The following is a 20,964-nucleotide window of genomic DNA, read 5'->3' as shown; positions in this document are numbered from 1 at the left end:
ATGGATGATACTCCTTACGAACTATTAAGTTTTTCAATAGACTAGGCTACCTTTTTGAGTTTGTGAGATGGAGTTTTATAGGCATAGGAACTTAGGAAGTTTTGTAGGCTGTTAATTTACTTGAGAAATTCAACAACTACCCTTTGCATTCGCTGAGTAAGGATGAGGTCCACAGGCCTTGAGACTGTTTGAGTTTGGAGTGTCAGTTCAGCTAAAGAGCCAGGAGAGACAAAATATCTGCCGCCATCTCAAGTTATTTGTGTTTTACTTTGTTTCAAACTTAGACGAAATATGTCTGGCGACTGCCGATCATGGACGGAACAACTGTATCTACTCAAGGCCTAATGAAGTGGAATGAATTACTATTGTAGACAACAGCAGATGCTGAAAGTATTAACTCTGAAAAATAATAGAGTAAAGATAGCCTATTTTTTGTATTAAAATATACCGTATTCCACTTATGAGCAGCACTCAGTAACTTACCATGCGCCCACCAAAAAGTTGAGATTGATCCAATGATTAAAATAGTCCAGAACAATTAATTAACAAAAAGTAAAAACTTACAATGAATTATCACGAAAAATTTCAACTTTGTATGGGCTATATCTGAAATTTACACAATCAATAGAAATCTAAATCTAGAATTGGAAATTTATGGTTATCAATTATTTTTAAATGCATGAGACATGCATGGGTTGCGAGTTGCCAGCAAACATTTTGAATTTTGAAGTATTTGTTTGGGGGCAACCTTAGACCAGTTATAGAATAGACACGGCCCATTGTATATTCATACTGAAAGTCTATGAAGTAAACATCTACTGCCATATCTCCAAATCGTGACGTCAGCATCAGATGGAAAACTTTTCTGTAGTTTGTTTACATTGTTTTCCAAAGCAGATTGAGTCTATTTCAGCGGAAGCGCAGCTGGAGTTCACCATTTTGATGATTAATAATTTACATCCTTCTGAAATAGACACAATCTAAAAGTTTTCTATCCGATGATGACGTCACGATTTGGCGATATTGCAGTAGATGTTGGCTTTAGAGGCTAGACTTCCCAGCGTGTCTATTCTACAACTGGTCTAAGGGGGCAACCAACAGCACAGTATACATCATACAGTATGGAAACTTGGCTATAGTGATGTCCACGTTATAATGACAGTATTTGATTACTTTGATGTTGCTATCCTTGGCTATCATTCGCCAAAGCAGATAGTACTATCCTTTCTAGCTCCGCAACGATGCCAAATCTGTTTTTGACAGTGCAGAAATATAATTAATTGAGGCAGAGAATCGACAACGCTGTTCTCGTATCTTTATTCACTGCCATTATAACGTGGACCTCACTATAGTACCCTGACGCAAAAATCCGCCATCTTGTTAGGAAGCGCCGCATTGAATTATATATAGTGAGGTCCACGTTATAATAGCAGTGGATAAAGATAGGAGAACAGCGTTGTCGATTCTCTGCCTCAATTAATTATATTTCTGCACTGTCAAAAACAGATTTGGCATCGTTGCGGAGCTAGAAAAGGATAGTAATACCTGCTTTGTCAAATGATAGACAAGGATAGCAACATCAAAGTTAATCAAATACTGTCATTATTACGTGGACCTCACTATAGTATTGATGGTAGGTTCGGATCACTTTAATGATCCGGATCAATTGATCTCATTCACTGCCACGAGCCAATCAGAAGACCAGGATTGGAACTTCCTAAGGTCACGTGACGTGTCTAGTATTTGCGTCATCGATGGTGTTGAACAGCAACCTCGTATGTCAAAAAAATCGATTTTCAGATTTTGATTGATTCAGATACATGAAATAGAGCTACATCATCTGTTAAAATGATATATGTGTCAAAACGTAATCGTTGAATTTCAAAAAAATCATTAAAAAATACCTCGTATGTCATCTTGCAAAAACTTCGTGTCTGCAGTAAACTCGTATGTCACACAGATTGACATATTTATGTGGTATGGAACGATCGTTGCAACCATTGGAACTGACGAAGTAAACTCGTACGCTGTGGCTACAGTTACGGTAACCGTAACTCCATTCGCGATCAATTTCGTACTAAGAATATTTCGGTACAACGCCAGTAGATCATGAATCTACATGTGATGACGTCATAGTTTATTGGAGGTTGGTTGTGGCTAAGGAACTATAAATACCAGGTACGCGCAGTCGCCATTTTGAGTCACAGAAGAAGGAGCCAAATTCAAATTATATCCGTATACGCTATGTTGTATGGTTTTGGACAGAATTTACATTGACATCACTGAAGAACTGAAGTGGCTCATAAATTGATGAGAATATTCTTCCAACAAGGATACATTCAAGAAATGAACGTATTGTTCTGAACAAAATTAAATTATTTGTATTTAATAAAACAAAACCCGATACCGTACAAAACTAGTCCAGCTGTAGTCCTTCAACTCTGTGCCTCAACATTATTAGTTTTCGAAAGGCACAGTCTTCAGAAAAAAGTTTCTATCAATCATAATTAATAGTCTACTCACTACTGCATGGATTATTAGATGTAAAAATTACCAATACCACAGTAGGCCAGTAAATAATTATTCATATCAATCCGATTTTGGATGAGAAAAAGTTATAGGCCTAGGCTATAATACTACTGTAGCTTGCACAAGCTTAGAAGACTCGCTTTTACAAGTGTATTGTAAAGCCGCGTTTACACCAAAGTTATTGAAAAATGTTAATAACTTAATCCTTCTAGATTCTATTAGATTCAACGGAAATTAACAAACACATATGATCATCAGGTGTATGATAAGTTATGTTCAATCTAATAGAATCTATAAGGAAGAAAAAATAAACATTTTGTTAATAACTTTGGTGTAAACGCAGCTTAATAGTGAGTCTTCTAAGCCACTAGGATCGGTATTTTTTGAAGACAATATTAGGCCTAATATTCATCATAGAGTTCATGAATTAGTAAGTAAGTCTATAAACTAGTGATAATATTATAAACCAAACTACTGCTCAGCTTCAACACTTACCTATATTAGGTACCTCATAATAGGTATGGTAGCCTACAGTTTGTAAGTTTACATTATAATAATTGTCAATTATTAATGTAATATTGTTTTGAGATAATCAGCAATTAATAAAATGGAAAATGCTTTCAACGTAGAGTAATAAATATTTGGGACAGTACCGTATCCAGTTTCTTTGACTCATGAAAAACGAATCAATATAATAATGCTCACAAAACAACTCATGTATAAGAGTAAAAATGAGAGAAGAAAAGGAAATTAATAGGTTGTAGAATAAACACTCAAAGTAGGCTATAGCAAAATCTTCAAGTTTTGTCAATTTATTCAATCAAATATTATTTTATGTAAGCATAAACATCAAAATGGATATACCGTACCGTACTGACAACCAAGTTGATTAGCCTACTGTAATTAACCTCTTAATAAAACAATTTTTTAGTATTTGATTAATGTTTTCGACATAAAACCATGAGGTAATAATAATAATAACGAATCCATTGACTAGGCTACCTACTTTTAATAATGCAAATAAAACTTGAATTAATTCAAGTAATTAGCTTGCTGCTGTTAGGCGCTTTACATGCTCATCTATTAAGACATCATTTATTAATACAAGTGTATTAAGATACTATATTAAAAGTATTATATACAGTATATAGTTATATATTTCATATTATCTATATGAATAGTTATATATTAAGTATTAAGATACTTTCCATTCTTGAAACACATGTATCAAGAAACATATACAACGATAGATGTAATGTGTAAGCAAACTATCATTGAATTTCATTATACAATACACAAGTATTATACTTATTTATTCTTTTAAAAATATATTTTCGAACAAATCCTAACAATGCAATAGATTATTACCTACACAATTTATGTAATATATACATAGCAGAGCAACCTTTCTTCGATAACAATTCAAACACCCCGCTCACATAGGTTCATATTATTAGTAGTCTACATAAAATAATAGTCTATTGTATGCACTCTCTAATAAATAAATAAATAGCGGAGTCATCACTTTCAAGAACAATTGATTAAACACTTTCAAGAACCTTTTCAAAAAGTCAATAATCTTGAAACTGAATGTTGTTTGAAACTGATATAACTGATACAATATTTGAAACTGATAATAACATTTAGTATATTTAAATAACTTCTATATAATATTTTCAAAGACTTTAGCTCCACTAATGATTACAGGCCTAAAATTACTGATCTCATTTTCTTTGCCCGATTTATATTAGTCTTTGAAAATACCATTATTATAAATTATCAGTACCATTATTTATAAATAGCTTATTTCCATATGAGAGGAAATTGATTGTTTCTAATTGACAAATTATATAATTATATAATTACAAAATTAGTTCATCCTTCAATTCTTTGAAGAAATAGTGGGTGTACCATCTGGACCACTAGTTCTATCAATCTTCAAATATTTGAAAGGTGAAAGCGTTAACTACATCATCTATCTCACTCACTTCTCCTAAATTGAAACCTACAGTTTGATAAAAAATATCATTATCTTTGAGTAAATCTTCAATATTACTATGGTAATATTTACTATAGTATAGATTGCAGCCTCGTTGTAAACTAATTTGAAAACTGTTTTTAGTAAAAATAAGTAACTGAGAATTTATAAAATAGCATTACAGTACCCTTTTCTGACAATAATAAAATAATAGATTAAGAATACAAATTATAACAACTAGTTTCAGTGTTCACACCAAACTAGTTGTCATAACTTGTATTCTTAACCTATTATTTTCAGAAAAAGGGTGCTATAATTCTATTTTATAAATAAAAATAAGTAGGCCTGATTTCATACATGTTAAGAAGTAATTGAGTAATATTACAGGTCATATCCTAACTCAGTTTTTTTCTTTTTTTGGATGAAGTTCCAAACATTTCAGCCTTACGTTTCCGATTCTTATCGGAATCAATTGAGTGTCGATTCAGAGTGGCAATGGAAGGCAGAGGATATTTCGTTTCCCTTAGGAAATTGTAGCCATTGACACCCAGGCTGAATCGAAGCTTCAAGCCTAGAAGGATAGACTCAGCACTCCACTTGTTGGGTGTTTGTTGCAATGCAGCAATTTGCTCCTTATTCAAAAACGATTTCATCATTGAATCCTTCTTCTGAAGTTCCTCCTTCAGTGATGCAACTTCATTCTTGAGTTGCTTTATTTGCTCCTCCTCCCCAGCAGGAAATGCCTGAAACAAAAATGAATATTGTTGTAGACTATATCATTAAAGATGTAGTGGTTCACAAGTTAATAAAGTGTGATAGAAATATAATTATACTCTGTCCTAACAGGCATGAGCTCTGAAGGATTAGGCCGACCCTCCTACTACTCACACACACAATCACAGTCTCAGTTTGTGTGTGTGAGTAAAGGGACGGTCTGCCTACCTGTATACTACATAGTATACATAGTATATCTATGGCGAAGGTAAATTTAAAGTATTGTGCTCACTATAACCTTAGTGTCCGGTTTCCCATTAGGGAACTTTGGACTATATACGGCGAGGTGGAACTACCCTTGGGTCTCCCCACCATTCAAAGCCATAAGCTAATAATAATAATAATAATAATAATAATAATAATAATAATAATAATAATAATAATAATAATAATAATGGCGCAGGTAGGCCGGGCGTGTGTGCCTGCGCGTGGGGGAGCGAGGGTCGGCTTAATCTTTCAGCACTCATGGCAGTCTGGACAGACTGTAGTAAGAAGAAGAAACGAAGTTCAAGTTGCTGATAAAAAGTTCAAGTTCAAGTTGCTAAGGAGACAAAAAATATTGAGAAAAAACTATTGGAAAATAATTGTTTTGAATAATAAGTTTTTGTGTGAACGTGAATAAAAGTTTTGATTCCTGACGTGAAATTATGTTAATGATTTATTGAGATAAATTGTTGATAATAAGTGTAAATGACAAGGAATATAATGATAGAAGTTTAGACTATAGTAAATGAACACTTCAATACATGACTTCGATTAATAAACCTATGATAAATAAATTTTATTAATAATCTAGTTATGATATGTATTATACTGTTAGTTTATTAATTAAAAATATCACAAATAGTAGATATATCATGAAAAATGTTCTTCTGTATGTTTTCAATGTAGGCCTACATATTTATACAGAATGTTTTTGAAATTTGGATATGTCCCATGATACTTTTTTACTACTGGGTGTCGGGTTGGGAATCAGCCTGAGAAGTATTGGACATTCCTTGTGAAATACTCTGTATAACAGCGAAAGATAGTCACTATCCATGCCAAGGTGGTTATTGTAGGCCTAAAATGTATTGAGATACAGCTCTTGAAAGTTTATAAACTTTTCATCAATGAGCATTGAAAAACTTTATTGAGCTTATCAGGCTTAAAGTTGAAGGATTATCAGAGTGGAGAACCCTCGCACAAGCCTAAGAGATCATGTGGGCACAACCCTCAGAAAGAAAATCAATCAAAAAAATCTATAACTTATTTTCACCTACCTTGTAAGTTGACCGCCTTGTTGATATAAGCTTTTTTGGTGGATTCGGAACATTAAATAAAGTTGGAATAGCATTTGGCTTCAACTTTCTCCACTCATCTGCTCGATGGAGCTCCCACTGATTTTCTTCAAAGTGGTCCTGTATAGAATAAAATTAGAACAGCTGAGGATAGAAAGGTAACAACCCGTATTAATATAAAGCAAAAGTATATATCTCTTTCCTGTATAGGGCTACTTGTAATATAAATATAAAGAAAATAATTAAAAATCTCAGTACCCTTTTTTTAAAAATATTTTATCACGACATGTTTCGGTCAATTATGCCATTTTCAAGTGATATATCATGGCATAATTGACCGAAACATGTCGTGATAAATATTTTTAAAAAAAGGGTACTGAGATTTTTAATTATTTTCTTTATATTTATAGCAAAAGTATAATCTAACATCTGCCTATGCTTCCAAATTCCCAGATATTATTTATTTGTTATGTACCATAATTATTTATTATGGCCAATTAAACAAATGATGGGATGTTTTTAAGATATCTTGAAAAGTTAATTGCAGATGTTTTCTCATAGATTTCAATATCAAGTATAATTATAATAAGTATTATTTCTATTATAAGTATTATTTTCATCCTGTAATAATATTTCATTTACCGTAATGAAATAAATAAATTTTTGAACTAAGTTAGTTTAATAATTCATAACCTTAAAATTGGGAACCGAAAGCATCATTACTTTTAATGTTGAATAATAAAGTTATTAAAATTTAATTAGGACATTACAATGCTTTATAAAATAATTTTATTCTAATACTTTAAAATCAAATGAATAAATTAAGTTACACTCACCTCACAAAGTCTGGAATTTGATGTTGGCTTCCATTTATCAAGTCTGCAATTTTGAAGCCAAATTGCCTTTCTTTTTTCATCTGTAGGAAATCTGAACAAGCGAAACCCTTTCTCTGTTTTATTGGCACAATTTGGTGCCGAGCACCCCACCATAATGAATTAGAATTATTAAAAATATCAAAATATAATCACCACTGTCAAAGCAAAGCATTACAAGCAGTTGAATGAAATGCTATGCTGTGACTCAAAATGGCGACTGCGTGTACCCAGTCTTTATAGTTCCTTAGATGCGTGACGTCACTTTTGTGACGTCAAGATGGGTGGATTCGGCAGTAAATGTTGGCCTTAGAGGCTGGACTTCTCAACGTGTCTATTCTATAACTGGTCTAAGGTTTTTCTCTATAATTGAGGTAAAGTCAACGACACCATCACTACTTCTACTATTCTGTGACCATGACCAAGACAGAAGTAGGAATGAAAAGTGATGGCTGAATTTGTCTTTTTATTCTGAATACTTCTAAATTATTTATTAGTGCATTCTTTATTATCTTTCCGATATGGCTTTCAATTTTCCCGCATTTTCGTATATTATAGCTTTGATTATTGATGCTTTTCTTATCTTCTTTGCAATTTTTCATGTAAGTTGAGATTTGATATTTGTAGGTTAAAATCTATATTGGCAAACTATTAAACATTTCAAGCCTTACTTTAAATACTATTTTAAAAATTCCATCCCAATGGTAAAATTTGAACTTTTCTGGACTTCTTGTTTCAGGTAATTGGATTTGATGAATTAAGAACAGACTACAAGAATCCTATCGATCAGTGTAACAGTCTCAACCCGGTGAGTATTCTGGGCTAAAATTTCATAGATACTTTGTTCTTATTTTTACTTTAATTCCAAGTTACTTAAAGGCACTTTCATCTGTAAAACCAGCGGTAGCCTACAGTGATTGGATAAACACACACAATGGGCCATATGAATAAAGTTGAGCATTTGCTTATACTTCTAAAATATGGAGCATTTGCTTTTTTTTCTATGGATAAACGTGAGCTAAACCTTTTGCTCATGCTCATCAAAAAAATAGTTTGAGCTTTTGCTCAAAAGTAAAAGCTTTTGCTCAAAATTGTATGAATAAACTGGAGCATTTGCTCAACTTTTGAAGCAAATGCTTCAAAAAAGGTGAGTCTAGTCTAGATCAGCTTATCACCTTTTGCTCATAGTAAAATGGCTCAACTAATTCGTATGAGGAAGAGGAAAATATACCAGATACGATCACAACCAATAGTTGAGAACTATAAAACTCTTTTTAGATTCAACCATGATACATATCACCATTATCCCTACAAAAGAATAAATACAAAATATAGCTACCTGTTATAAAGATAGCCATCACAAAATAGGAAATAGGTATTTAAGAAGATGAAAGTGTGGACGACTATAAGAAGGCTATTGATATTAAAAGAATATGCTGAAGATTATTATAGAGATGACATTTTTTCACGCTATTATTTCAAAATTCTAAACTCAACTAACCTAAAACTCTATTCATAAATAGAAAACAGAGCAGACGACGCAAACACAAGCGGTGCACCCTATTTGCATATTTAGCGCTTCCGTGAGCTATAAAACAAACTAAGGCTACAAAAGCGAATCAGCTGATGAAAAATCTCTAAAGTACGTGAGCATTTGCTCCAGAGTTCAGGAGCATAAGGTAAATCTTAATCATATAAAAATGAGCAATACTTTTGCTTCTACATTTTGCTCATGAGCAAAACCTTATGCTCCTTGCTCTTGCTCATGAACATTTGCTCTGGTTTTATTCATATGGGCCAATTACTTCTTTGATGATAAGTACAAATTCAGTCAAACTAAGACCTTTGACTATTGAACGAATATTTTCTACAGTCAAAGCTAAGACCGTATATTTAGTGTAACTTACAATAATGGAAATAAATGCATAGACATTGGCCCGGTTGGACAAAAGTTTCAATGTTTACTTGAGTCACAAATCTTACTTAATTTTCACTGGATCACCATTGTTGTCACACTGGTGTCCTACATAGCTTGTTTCACCTTGATACACCATTTGTGTTTCAGCCTGGGGCTGCACTTCAATATATGGGCCGCGGAATCTAGCATTGAGACCTACATAGATCGATAAAGGATATCAAGACGAGATCAACCATGTATAACATTGTTGTCGATTTCCAAGGATTAGCTGAAAAAACATGGTGGAAAGTTCAAAATTTTATATCAATTTTTATTTTTTATAATTTTTTATGGCTACAATATGTTTAAAACTAGTGCAGTCTTATGTAAAATTTGACGAGGAATTCAATGAAACTAATTTCAGGTTCGTAACTTCAGTAGTTTTTGAGATATTGCAAACAATGTGCGAAAAAGTGCAAATTTTTGGTTTAAAAGATGTGAACCTGTTTGCATGGTGATTGATAGGTATTGTAAACTATTGGATTTAGTTGAATGATAAATTCTAAAGAAAAAATGTCCAGTCACTTGATTGCCTAAACTCAAAATTGCTCGAGATATTTGGGCAAATAAAAATATTGCAACTCCATTTTTTGCTACCTAGGGAGAACTTAGGTTATAAAAAGCTTAGATTGGGGGAAACTTAGGTTAGGAGTAGCTTGGATAAGGAAAAGCTTAGGTTAGGAGAAGCTAGGATCAGGAAAAGCTTAGGTTAGGGAAATCCTAGTTTAGGAAAAGCTTATATTAGGAAAAAAAGCTTGGGTTGGGAAAAGCTTAGATTAGGAAAAGCTTAGGTTAGGAGAAGCTAGGATCAGGAAAAGCTTAGGTTAGGAGAAGCTAGGATCAGGAAAAGCTTAGGTTAGGGAAATCCTAGTTTAGGAAAAGCTTATATTAGGAAAAAAAGCTTGGGTTGGGAAAAGCTTAGATTAGGAAAAGCTTAGGTTAGGAGAAGCTAGGATCAGGAAAAGCTTAGGTTAGGAGAAGCTAGGATCAGGAAAAGCTTAGGTTAGGGAAATCCTAGTTTAGGAAAAGCTTATATTAGGAAAAAAAGCTTGGGTTGGGAAAAGCTTAGATTAGGAAAAGCTGAGGTTAGGAAAAGGTCAGGTTGGGAAAAAGCTTAGGTTAGGGGGAGCTGGGTCTGAGAAAAGCTTAGGTCAGGAAAAGATGGGTTAGGAAAACTTGCATTAGAAAGAGCTCAACTCAGGAAAAGCTTAGTTAAGGAAAAAGCTTAGGTTAGGAAAAGCTTAGATTAGGAAAAGCATAGGTTAGGAAAGAGCTAAGGTTAGGAGAAGCTTAGGTTAGGGGAAGCTGGGTCTGGGGAAAGCTTGGGTTAGGAAAAGTTTGGATTAGAAAAAGCTTAAGTTAGGAGAAGCTTAGGTTAGGGGAAGCTACGTTTGAGAAAAGCTTATGTTACGAAAAGCTTAGATTAGGAAAAATCTAAGGTTAGGAAAAGCTTAGGTTAGAAAAAAAGGTAAGATTAGGTAAAGCTTGGGTTAGGAAAAGCTTACATTGGGAAAAAGCTTAGGTTAGGAAAAGCTTGATTTGATTCAATTATTTTTACAATCTTTTAAAGCTTCTGAAATGCATTGGAAGCTGAATAAAATGTGATCCTAAATATCGGTCTGCACTATGCCTATGCAAACATATTGAACTCTTCTAAAGCTAAAATACTACATTTCCTTGTATTTTTTCCAAATATCTTAATAATCTATAAAATTTTCCAACCTTAAATCTATTTTAATGAATTCCCTGCAAAAATCCCAATAAGATTTAACCAATTTAGTAGTAAAAGTAGTAAAAAAAATTAAATATGAGAATTGAAGAGTATTGAGTGTGCAATTTTTTTTATTTTCCCAAATATCTCGAACAATTTTGAGTTTAGGCTATCAAGTGACTGGACATTTTTTCTTTAGAATTTACATTCTACTAAATCCAATAGTTTAAAATACCTAATAATCATGAAAACAAGTTAACCTTTTTTAAAGCAAAAAATTTGCATTTTTCTGCACATTTTTTGCAATATCTCAAATACTACCGAAATTATGAACCTGAAATTAGTTTCATTGGATTTCTCGTCAAATTTTATATAGGAATGCACTAGTTTTAAACATATTGTAGCCATGAAAAAAATATTAAAAATAAAAATTGATATAAAAATTTTGAACTTTCCGCCATGTTTTTTCAGCTAATCCTTGGAAATCGACAACAATGTTATACGTGGTTGATCTCGTCTTGACCTCCTCTATCGATCTATGTAGGTCTCAATGCTAGATTCCGCGGCCCATAAAATAAAGTGCCCCCCAGCCTGGTATCTAGAAGTAAAATGGGTCTTTAAAAGATATTTTCATTCTTTCAATATGTGAAAACTCCCATAAAATAAATGTACGGTGTTCTCCTCCTAGCAGTGAAGATATTTAGACCAATCATAAGAGAAAAAGAATCTATTGGTGTCGTCTGACACCAAGCTTTTGATTAAACTAATAACACATAATTATGTTGCATATTATACAGTTTGAAGGAGGTGCATACTTAGCATAAGAAAGATCTAATCATTAAATTACTCTTACTTTTTTTAGTTTCATTAGACTTGAATCCAGCAATTTATTGTAAAATTAGAATGACTCCAAATGATTAAAAATTCTCTTAGAGTTGTAGAAAGATCTAAATTGGTTGAAATGCTGAACTTTGAAATGCTTTTTTGTAAAGATTTGAGATAATGTTGTTTTTATGCATTAGGCTATATTGCATTATACTTATGATGTTTTTACTCATATTTTCAGCTTGTTCTACCAGAATACCTTTTGCACATTCTTTTCAACATCCTTTTCATATTTTCTGGGCAATGGTTCACTTTGTGTTTGAACTTGCCCTTGATTGCCTATCACATTAACAGGTCAGTGTAAAATCAATCCTTATAAAAATCAGTATCTATATTCTATCAGTATCATTTGCTAAAGTTGAGATTCTATTGTCAATAAATTAATAAATCATCACTTTTACAACCGAACCTGAAGCTGATAATCTTACTTGAATATGCAGATATTGCAGAACACAGAATTTCAGTTGGTTATTTGGTGGTTCCAAAGAAATAGCTGCCATTGTGATGTTTGGCGTGGTGTCATTGTTGTAATTCCACTCCCTTAATCATAGTTCCAAAACTGATAGACCAATGAAATGTAATTGACCAAGCGAAGTGAGGTCTTAAATTCAAGTGGACGGTTTTGCATTTCTATTTATGTCTATATGTTCCGTATTTACGGCGAAACGCGGCAATAGATTTTCATGAAATTTGACAGGTATGTTCCTTTATGAATTTCGCGTCGACGTATAAGGTTTTTTGAAATTTGGCATTTCAAGGATGGCCTATTATCGGAAAGGAGTCTCCTATCGCTAATATTACCGTAAAAATCAGACTATAGAACTATTATTCATTAAATCAGCTGTGGAGTGGATTATTAATTGCATGCAATAACGCATGCAATTAATATCTCAATGTAACTTGGTAAAGAATCAGCTGTTGTGTGGACTATTAATCGCATGTGTCATTGCATGCAATTTTAATGCACTATTGAAAGCACTATCAATTGCATGCAATGACACATGCAATTGATAACTAAAATTACATAGTATTTTCTCTTCACCTTTCTCTGCTTTCTACTCGGGCTGGCCTGTTGCCAATATGTCTTTAGCTTTTGTCTTTATGTAAAAACGTATTGCTTTCCAAAAATGCCCTTGGCGGAATTTTTTACTTTCCTTGCCCTATTACCATAGGTAAGGAAAGTATTGCTTTCCGAAAAAATTAAGGAACCCCAATTCTCAAATCACTATACGTTTCAAAATTTCAAATGGAGAAAATATCTACAATTAATATCCAGTAACATTTTCACCTAAAATTAAAATCAAGCTCGAAATTCGAGAAAAGGTGATTATTCAAATGCAAACTTAATGAGAGAGAGGCAACTGTTTATTCTATTAGATAAATAAATGAATGATCAACGCCGGGCCGAGCCGAGCGGATTTGTGTAGTCGGCTCGACGCTCAACTCGAGCGTTTTCGGATAAGCGGATTCTGCCTTCTTTCAGTTTAGTTCGATCTTCGGCTCGGCCCGGCGTTAATCCGAGCGGAATCTGCGTGCGTTCGCACTGAAGCCGATTGCCGATTCTCTCAGTAATACTCAAATACAAAATACTGCGCAACTCACTACGTGGGAAGATCGAACTAAACTGAAAGAAGGCAGAATCCGCTTGGCCGAAAACGCTCGAGTTGGGAGTCAAGCCGAATGCACAAATCCGCTCGGCTCGACCTGGCGTTGATTTGAAACTCAAAGCTGGGGTTTCACACCAAAGTTGGGCCGGGCCGAGCCGAGCGGAATCCGCGTGCGGGCTAACTATGCAGGATTTAGTCGGTAGCATTCAACGCCGGGCCGAGCCGAGCGGCAGTCGGCTTGATGCCCAACTCGAGCATTTCCCGCCAAGCGGATTCTGTCTTCTTTCAGTTTAGTTTGATCTTCCCACGTAGTGAGTTGCGCAGTATTTTGTATTTTTGTATTACTGAGAGAATCGGCTTCAGTGAAAACGCATGCGGATTCCGCTCGGCTCGGCCCGGCCCGGCCCAGTTTTGGGGTGAAATTCGCCTTACCTGGAGACACACGAGGCGTTTTTTGCCGAAATTTTCATAACGTCAAGGAAAGTTAGAATCTTTGATACACCAACCCCAACAGTCATTTCATAACCGTTTTTACACCGATATCTCGCCGACACGATATACTGACAGGATTTACTCTGATGGACAGTATGATAAAAGTCATATTTACTGTATTACTCTGATACAGTATGATTCCAGGCGCACACCGACGCGAATATATTACAAAGTTTTGTTGCGGTGCGAATTCAATTCGGAGAACTTGCCGTGCGGAAATTTAATACCATTAGCAGATTTAGTCTTCAACAGCTAATTTAGGCTATGATGAATAATCGAACCAATGCGTTGCGAAATATTCGCTTGCGAATAACTCGCAACTTTAACTACATGCAGCATTTGCAGCGTTTTTTCGCGTTGCGAATTTTGTGGTGAGCTATGGAACTACACTAGTTCCGTCTGCCTTGTAAACAGTGACAGACATTGCACGAGCACAAGTAGGAAAATAGCGAACAAAGAACAATTCTTGGAGATTATTTATACCTATCCACTATTGTGTGATCTTAGTCATGCATATTATAAAAATATAAGGATAGCTGTCTATCCTTCCTTAATTGTGGTACAATAGTATGGTACTCTCCAAATTGAAGTCTATCTTTATTAATGGCATGCACCCACATTTTTGGCCTATCATCTTTTTCAGAGTCTGTCGCTACAGCAAGTAAAAGTAGGGCTTCTTCTTCATCTGATGATAATCATGATGAACTTCAGTAAATTGAGATGAAGTAGCATACAGTAGTACCGTGAATTTTAGATGGTAAAAGTGCTGAACTGTTAAGTTAGGACAACTCGAATATTCCCGCGCTCTACATTGCGATTATTTCGCTTCTCAGTGTGCGTGCCCCAGCGTTGCGAATATTTTGCAACGAAAACTTTGTTTGGAAACCGCAGTCTGAATTCTTGAAAATTCCGCAATGAATTATTTGTATGCATCGGTGTGCGCATACTTTAAGAGGAGGCTGTGAATTATAACTGCGCGAGGTCTACTGTTCACAGAACTACTACTTTGTTGTAAACAACTAATATCATCAAAAGCTTACCGAGTTGAAGGCAGAGAAAATTCGGGGGAAAATACTTTGCTACTTCGAGTTATCAATAGTCTGCCTCATTGCATGCAAATAATAATTTACTCAACAGCTGATTTATGATGGATAATTGACCGAAAGTAGTGAGGTCTATGTTTTAACTCTGATTTTCTTTTGTCTGTCTGTAACGCAATTACGGCCAAACGCGTTGATAGAATTCTATGAGATTTGGCAGAAATATTCCTTTTTCAACTGCGCGTCGATGTATACACAAGGTTTTTTTGAAATTTTGCATTTTAAGGATAATATGAAAAGAAAATCAATTTCTCCATACTCCGATATTCACTATATTATGTTCTACTCTGAAGATAGGATTAATCAGACTATTTATAATTATTCATAATCAATCAGCTGACAAGTGATTACACAGATGTCTGGAGAAGCCAGTCTATTTATGTATTTCTATAAGGTCTATAGTTTCAATCAGAGACCTTAAAGAGGTATGCATCTTTAAGGTCTTTGGCTTCAATATTTTGTTTTGCAGTCATGGTATTATTATTCGTGCATGTCATTATCAATATTCTCATATTCAAAAAAAAAAACAATTTAATAGGTGATTAAAAATAATCAAATGAACTAAATAATGCTAAAGAAATTATAATATTTTTGATTTAAAAAAATAATTTTCATCAGATGGAAAGATTATCACGGAACTGGATGAATTATATCATATGGAATAAAAATTCAAACGTGAAATGAGTTTCTTAACATTTAAAACAGGTGATATCAGGTACTTGTGGATGAGAATACTGCGTGAGGTCTACTGTTCACAGAACTACTAGTATTCTATAGTCTGATTTTAACGGTATTTGAGGCTTCTTTCCCGTTTATATTATCCTTAAAATGCAAAATTGACGCACAATTTAAAAAGAAACATACCTGTCAAATTTCATGAAAATCTATTGCCGCGTTTCGCCGTAAATGCGAAACATAAATATAAACATATAAAAATAAAGAGAAATGCTAAACCGACGACTTGAATCTTGGACCTCACTTCGCTCGGCAACTATGATTGTCTCATAGATGGAAACTTGAGTGGGAAACAGCTGTCAAATATTCATATTCATTTAGTAATTGTATTCATTCTTAGTGATCATTATTAGAAAAATGAAACTAGTTTCAAAAGCAACTGCTATCAAGGTTGCAATCAATATTAATTTGAGAAAATAGATCTTGTTATTATCTGTAGATATTTTTTTTACATTGCGGATGATGCCCACATGAGCTTTCTGCGTGTGCGGGTGCAATGGAAAGTGCGAGGGTTATTTGATGAGATGCTCAAACATTCATGCCTACCGGTGGGATTCGAAACCAAGACCAAATAGTGCTAGCAGACTGGAGGTGTAACGCCTTAAACTGACCACTAACGGTTGAAAGAGCATGCTCATAAACTAAATCAACGAGAGGCTCCTAAAATAAAATAAACAATAAATAAACCACTGGAAAATTACAAATCATATGATAGAAAAATAATTTAACATCAAATAGAGCAGCGAAAAAATATAAATAACATAAATTGGAAATACAAAAACCTAATCTCAAAAAATGTTGCTTAAAGCGCGTTTCGCTGTGATCATAGCTGTAATAGCAAAACAATGTGAGTCGACTGTGTATGTGCATTCTCGTTCAAGGCTGTTTAAGGTAAAGGCTAAAAATAAACTTTCTACTCGTCATATTTTTCAAAATTTTTTGATTTGTATATCATCAAGCTATCAAAATGAAAAAGTTTTTCGCCACACTGCACAGAAAGCAGCTGTTTTCCAGTCCCTATATAGATCTGAAAGACCTTGTTTGCAGACGACTCTCGTCTGACGTCAAAAAAAGGTTTCTTTTCCGGTCTAGGCCAGAAAGTGGTCACTTTCCAGCCGCTCATGGAAGTCCGTAGTTAATGAGTCATCCGCTAGATCGGGCGAGTGTCCACTTATCTGAAGTCGTCATGATTTCGAATCAAACTAATTCAGCATTCGCTTCGCAACCATTTTTATTCAATTATTTATTGTTGATTAGCGCATTCCGAATTTTCAAAAATGCTTGAAGATGACGACGCCCGTGATATTCCAAGTGAAATTTTAAAAGAATCTGAAATCCTGACTGCAAATCTTCTACCTCTAAAATCAAGAGATAGGTACGATAACAAGTATTCTTAATTTTGTATTCCTTATTTATTTTGTCAGCAATACCTGTAGTGTGGCGAAAAATATCGTTCGCACCACGTGCAAAAATGTTTTTCTGCTCTAGGTGCGAAATGTACTATCTCAGGAAAACATTTTTTTTCCGATCATTACTTTTTGAGATATGAGCGCCTGAAGTTTGAATTTTTGGGACAGGACATTTCAAATTCGGTAGGCCTAAGAGATAAATCCATCAGATTTGGAGGATAGATTCTTCATGGTATTCTTGATCCAGTAGAACAAAAATTTTCTGAAAATATCAATTTCTGAAAAAGTTATTCAATTTACCAAAAATAACTCAACTAAAAGTTATTTTTGGTTATTTTTAGTAAATTGAATAACTATCTTAAAAATTGATAATTTCAGAAAATTTTTATTTCAATAGATCAACAATACCATGAAGAATCTATCCTCCAAATTTCATGGATTTATCTCTTACCGAATTTGAAATGTTGTCCCAAAAATTTTAACTTCAGGCGCTCGTATCTCAAAAAGTAATGATCAGAGAAATGTTTTCCTGAGAAAACTTTTTCATTTTGATAGCTTAATGATATACAAATTGAAAAACTTTGAAAAATATCACGAGTAGAAAATTTATTTTTAGCCTTTGCCCAGCCTTAACCGTTAGTGGCCAGCCTTACATAGTTTTGTCATTACATCTGTGATCGCAACATGTTTTACTTTCTTTGCTCTATTACCATAGGTAAGGAAAGTATTGCTTTCCGAAAAAAATAGGTACCCCAATTTCCAAATTTCTATACGTTTCAAGGTCCCCTGAGTTCAAAAAAGAGGTTTTTGGGTATTGGTCTGTATGTGTGTGTGTGTGTGTATGAGTGTATGTGCGTCTGTGTACACGATATCTCATCTCCCAATTAACGGAATGACTTGAAATTTGGAACTGAAGGTCCTTACAATATAAGGATCCGACACGAACAATTTCGATCTGATGCAATTCAAGATGGCGGATAAAATGGTGAAAATGATGTCAAAAACAGGGTTTTTCGGCTCCAACGATTTTGATCAAATTTATACCTAAAATAGTCATTGATAAGCTCTATCAACTGCCACAAGTCCCAGATCTGTAAAAATTTCAGGAGCTCTGCCCCATCTATGCAAAGTTTAATCTTAGATTCCCAATTATCAGGCTATAGATACAATTTAAACAAAAAATTCCAAGTGGTAAAGATTGAGCATGAAAATCTCTTCAATTAATGTTCAGTAACATTTTCACCTAAAATTGAAAATAAACTTGAAATTTGAGAAAATGTAATTATTCAATTGCAAACTGTTGGCAACTGTTGATTCTATTAAATCATTCACTAAGAGATAGCAGATCTCGTGTGTATCCAGCGTTATTGACCTGTCACCAGCTGGCTCAGATCTTTGACTTGAGATACACGTTTACACTAGCGTCAGGTGATCAATTTTCATAACGGCAAGGAAAGTTGTGTGAGTGCGCCACACCAGATTTTTGAGGTTAGGTTTTTGTATTTTCAATTTATGTTGTTAATTTTTTCTTCGCTGCTCCATTTGAGGTTGAATTATTCTTCTATCATTATAAATTTCAATTTTTCAGTGGTTTATCTATTGTTATTGGTTGCTAATTTTATATTAGAAGCCACTGGTTAATTTGAAGTATGTGCATGCACGTTCAACCGTTAGTGACCAGGCTTAGTCGTCTCAGCTATCTTTGCCGGCATATAATTCATCTAATATAGTTATAGTTTAGCATATTATTAACATGAAGAAAAATCTATTCCCACAGATATAGAACTAGACCAGTTATGTCAGGATTTGGTCTCTACGATCCTACCAGCATTATGAATGCAGATGTCTTGACTAAATGCCAAAGAGAGGGTTGGATAAAACTTGCATTCTACCTTCTTTCCTTCTTTTATTATCTTTATGGGTAAGTACTAAGTAATTCATGTGTATGGATAAATTCGTATCCTTTAACATTCACTTTCAAGTTTACTTACTCACTCCCAGGGTCATCTCCACATTAGCTATAACTTGAAAAATATTTCATACAATTCCAGTCTAAATTTGTATTTATAGGTTGAATAAATTAACAAGAATTCGAGTTAACATCCACTTTCAAGTTTTCTTACTCACTCCCAGGGTCATCTCCACATTAGCTATAACTTGAAAAATATTTCATACAATTCCAGTCTAAATTATTATTTATAGGTTGAGTAAATTAACAAGAATTCGAGTTAACATTCACTTTCAAGTTTACTTACTCACTCCTAGAGTCATCTCCACATCAGCTATAACTTGAAAAATATTTCATACAATTCCAGTCTAAATTTTTATTCATAGGTTGAATAAATTAACAAGAATTCGAGTTAACATTCACTTTCAAGTTTATTTACTTACTCCCGGGGTCATCTCCACATCAGCTATAACTTGAAAAACATTTCATACAATTCCAGTCTAAAATTTTATTCATAGATTAAATAAATTAACAAGAATTTGATTGGTGATTTAGATTGTTGAAGTTACATTAAGGCCTAGTTGCACATGTATGGTGAATTTCAACGGTGATTGAAAGACGGTTAAATGTCACGATAACCAATCAGAGAATCAGAAAACGTATCTAATTAGAACTTAATCTAGCACAGCTAAATTTCTACAGAATTTTAATCTGTAGGAAAAATATTGTTTGTTTTGTTCATCATTATAATTCCTATTGGATGACCTTTTAATAATATACTGATTTATTGAAATACCTGACACTAAAAGAATTTAATATCTATGAAGTGTTTCCTATTAAAACTATGCATCCCGTATCAATAGAATCAATGCTGGCATTTTGAAGTGAATCTCATGGTACCTTCTTATCAAGAATGTTTCTTATTTGCAGGATGATTCATGCTCTCATTACCACATAAAATGGGTTGCGATATAATTGGTTCGAAATTATAATCAACGAGTGTCGATGAATATTTAATCGGATGAACGGAGAAACCACATTGGAGTGTTCTTAGTTTTTTCTAGATTCGCTTCAATCAATTCCTAGCAAGTGCTTTGCAATTTTGCAAATTTTCCAAGTTTCTGATTGCTTAAAGTGGTAACTGTAAGTTTGGATATTGTATCATTTTAAACAAACTTTGGTTGTAGGTTTTAATTTATTATGAAACGGATCTTCTTTCGGCTCGGACAACTAGTGGGTTCATGTGCATGCTGAACAAACTAAGAGTTAATCGGTATTTTTTAATTTGTAAATTTGTACAAAATCGTCTCAAGTTTCTAGATATTGTATTACTTACTCATAAAGTCGTTTGTTTCTAGTAAAACAATCATTCTAGCTGGTTACTCATTTACCTAATTAAGAACAAACATTTGTAACGTGCATTTGTATTCTTATTCACCGTCCTCTCTCCCAGGTAAATGTAAGTAAGTTAAAACTAAAAATTTTCATAGAAACCTGTTGTACTATTTCCACTAAGGAATTCTAACTAACTTGACACTTGAGTAGCCACTATTATTTATATTAACACTAATGATTTGATAACTTTTGAAACCCCTTTCTAGAGGTTATTTGTGAGTACTGAGAAATATAAGTGAATTGCAGTGAGTTGAACGGATTGATCAGCCCAATACTTGTATACTTATAGTGA

The 20,964-nt window shown here is 33.8% G+C and overlaps 3 protein-coding genes across 6 annotated transcripts in view; 1 reads left to right on the top strand and 2 right to left on the bottom strand.

Annotated features, from left to right (window-relative positions):
* The window catches only part of LOC120351375 (meiosis-specific nuclear structural protein 1-like), a 58,372-nt gene extending 56,293 nt beyond the window's left edge, over nt 1-2,079 (bottom strand). Inside the window, exon 1 of one of the 4 annotated variants that reach the window (XM_039428381.1) lies at nt 1,905-2,079. Coding sequence is in view for 2 of the 4 variants with exons in the window: in XM_039428378.1 (XP_039284312.1) it covers nt 1,903-2,001 (99 nt within the window). In the remaining 2 variants the exon portion in view is untranslated. Of the gene's footprint in view, nt 1-483; nt 740-1,902 lie in introns of those variants that run through there. The other 3 variants (XM_039428378.1, XM_039428380.1, XM_039428382.1) reach the window with 3 other exon arrangements.
* A 1,229-nt stretch (nt 2,080-3,308) lies between these two features.
* On the bottom strand, nt 3,309-7,638 carry LOC120351374 (52 kDa repressor of the inhibitor of the protein kinase-like). Its single transcript, XM_039428377.1, has 3 exons — nt 7,398-7,638; nt 6,544-6,681; nt 3,309-5,250 (listed from the first exon to the last, which is right to left on the bottom strand). Exons 1-3 carry the CDS (start codon nt 7,548-7,550, stop codon nt 4,903-4,905), a joined length of 639 nt encoding a protein of 212 aa, XP_039284311.1. The 5' UTR covers nt 7,551-7,638; the 3' UTR covers nt 3,309-4,902.
* Nucleotides 7,639-7,803: 165 nt separating this feature from the next.
* On the top strand, nt 7,804-20,696 carry LOC111047514 (protein cornichon). The gene is made up of 5 exons (XM_022333278.2): nt 7,804-8,035; nt 8,173-8,241; nt 12,168-12,280; nt 19,107-19,250; nt 20,208-20,696. Exons 1-5 carry the CDS (start codon nt 7,955-7,957, stop codon nt 20,233-20,235), a joined length of 435 nt encoding a protein of 144 aa, XP_022188970.1. The 5' UTR covers nt 7,804-7,954; the 3' UTR covers nt 20,236-20,696.
* Nucleotides 20,697-20,964: the final 268 nt, after the last annotated feature.

Source organism: Nilaparvata lugens, chromosome 5 (genome assembly GCF_014356525.2).
Source record: "Nilaparvata lugens isolate BPH chromosome 5, ASM1435652v1, whole genome shotgun sequence".
Classification (NCBI taxonomy): Eukaryota; Metazoa; Arthropoda; class Insecta; order Hemiptera; family Delphacidae; genus Nilaparvata; species Nilaparvata lugens.
The sequence above is the reverse complement of the archived record's forward strand: the minus strand, read 5'-3'. Positions and strand labels throughout refer to the sequence as shown.

Excerpts from the sequence above, each read along its gene's own strand:
- LOC120351374 (XM_039428377.1), bottom strand. The coding sequence starts at position 7,550 with ATGGTGGGGTGCTCGGCACCAAATTGTGCCAATAAAACAGAGAAAGGG. Across the intron at positions 6,682-7,397 it reads CAAATTCCAGACTTTGTGAG|GACCACTTTGAAGAAAATCA; the intron begins GTGAGTGTAACT and ends TATTCTATACAG. Across the intron at positions 5,251-6,543 it reads CAAGGCGGTCAACTTACAAG|GCATTTCCTGCTGGGGAGGA; the intron begins GTAGGTGAAAAT and ends TTTTTGTTTCAG.
- LOC111047514 (XM_022333278.2), top strand. The coding sequence starts at position 7,955 with ATGGCTTTCAATTTTCCCGCATTTTCGTATATTATAGCTTTGATTATT. Across the intron at positions 12,281-19,106 it reads ATTGCCTATCACATTAACAG|ATATAGAACTAGACCAGTTA; the intron begins GTCAGTGTAAAA and ends CTATTCCCACAG. Across the intron at positions 19,251-20,207 it reads TTCTTTTATTATCTTTATGG|GATGATTCATGCTCTCATTA; the intron begins GTAAGTACTAAG and ends TCTTATTTGCAG.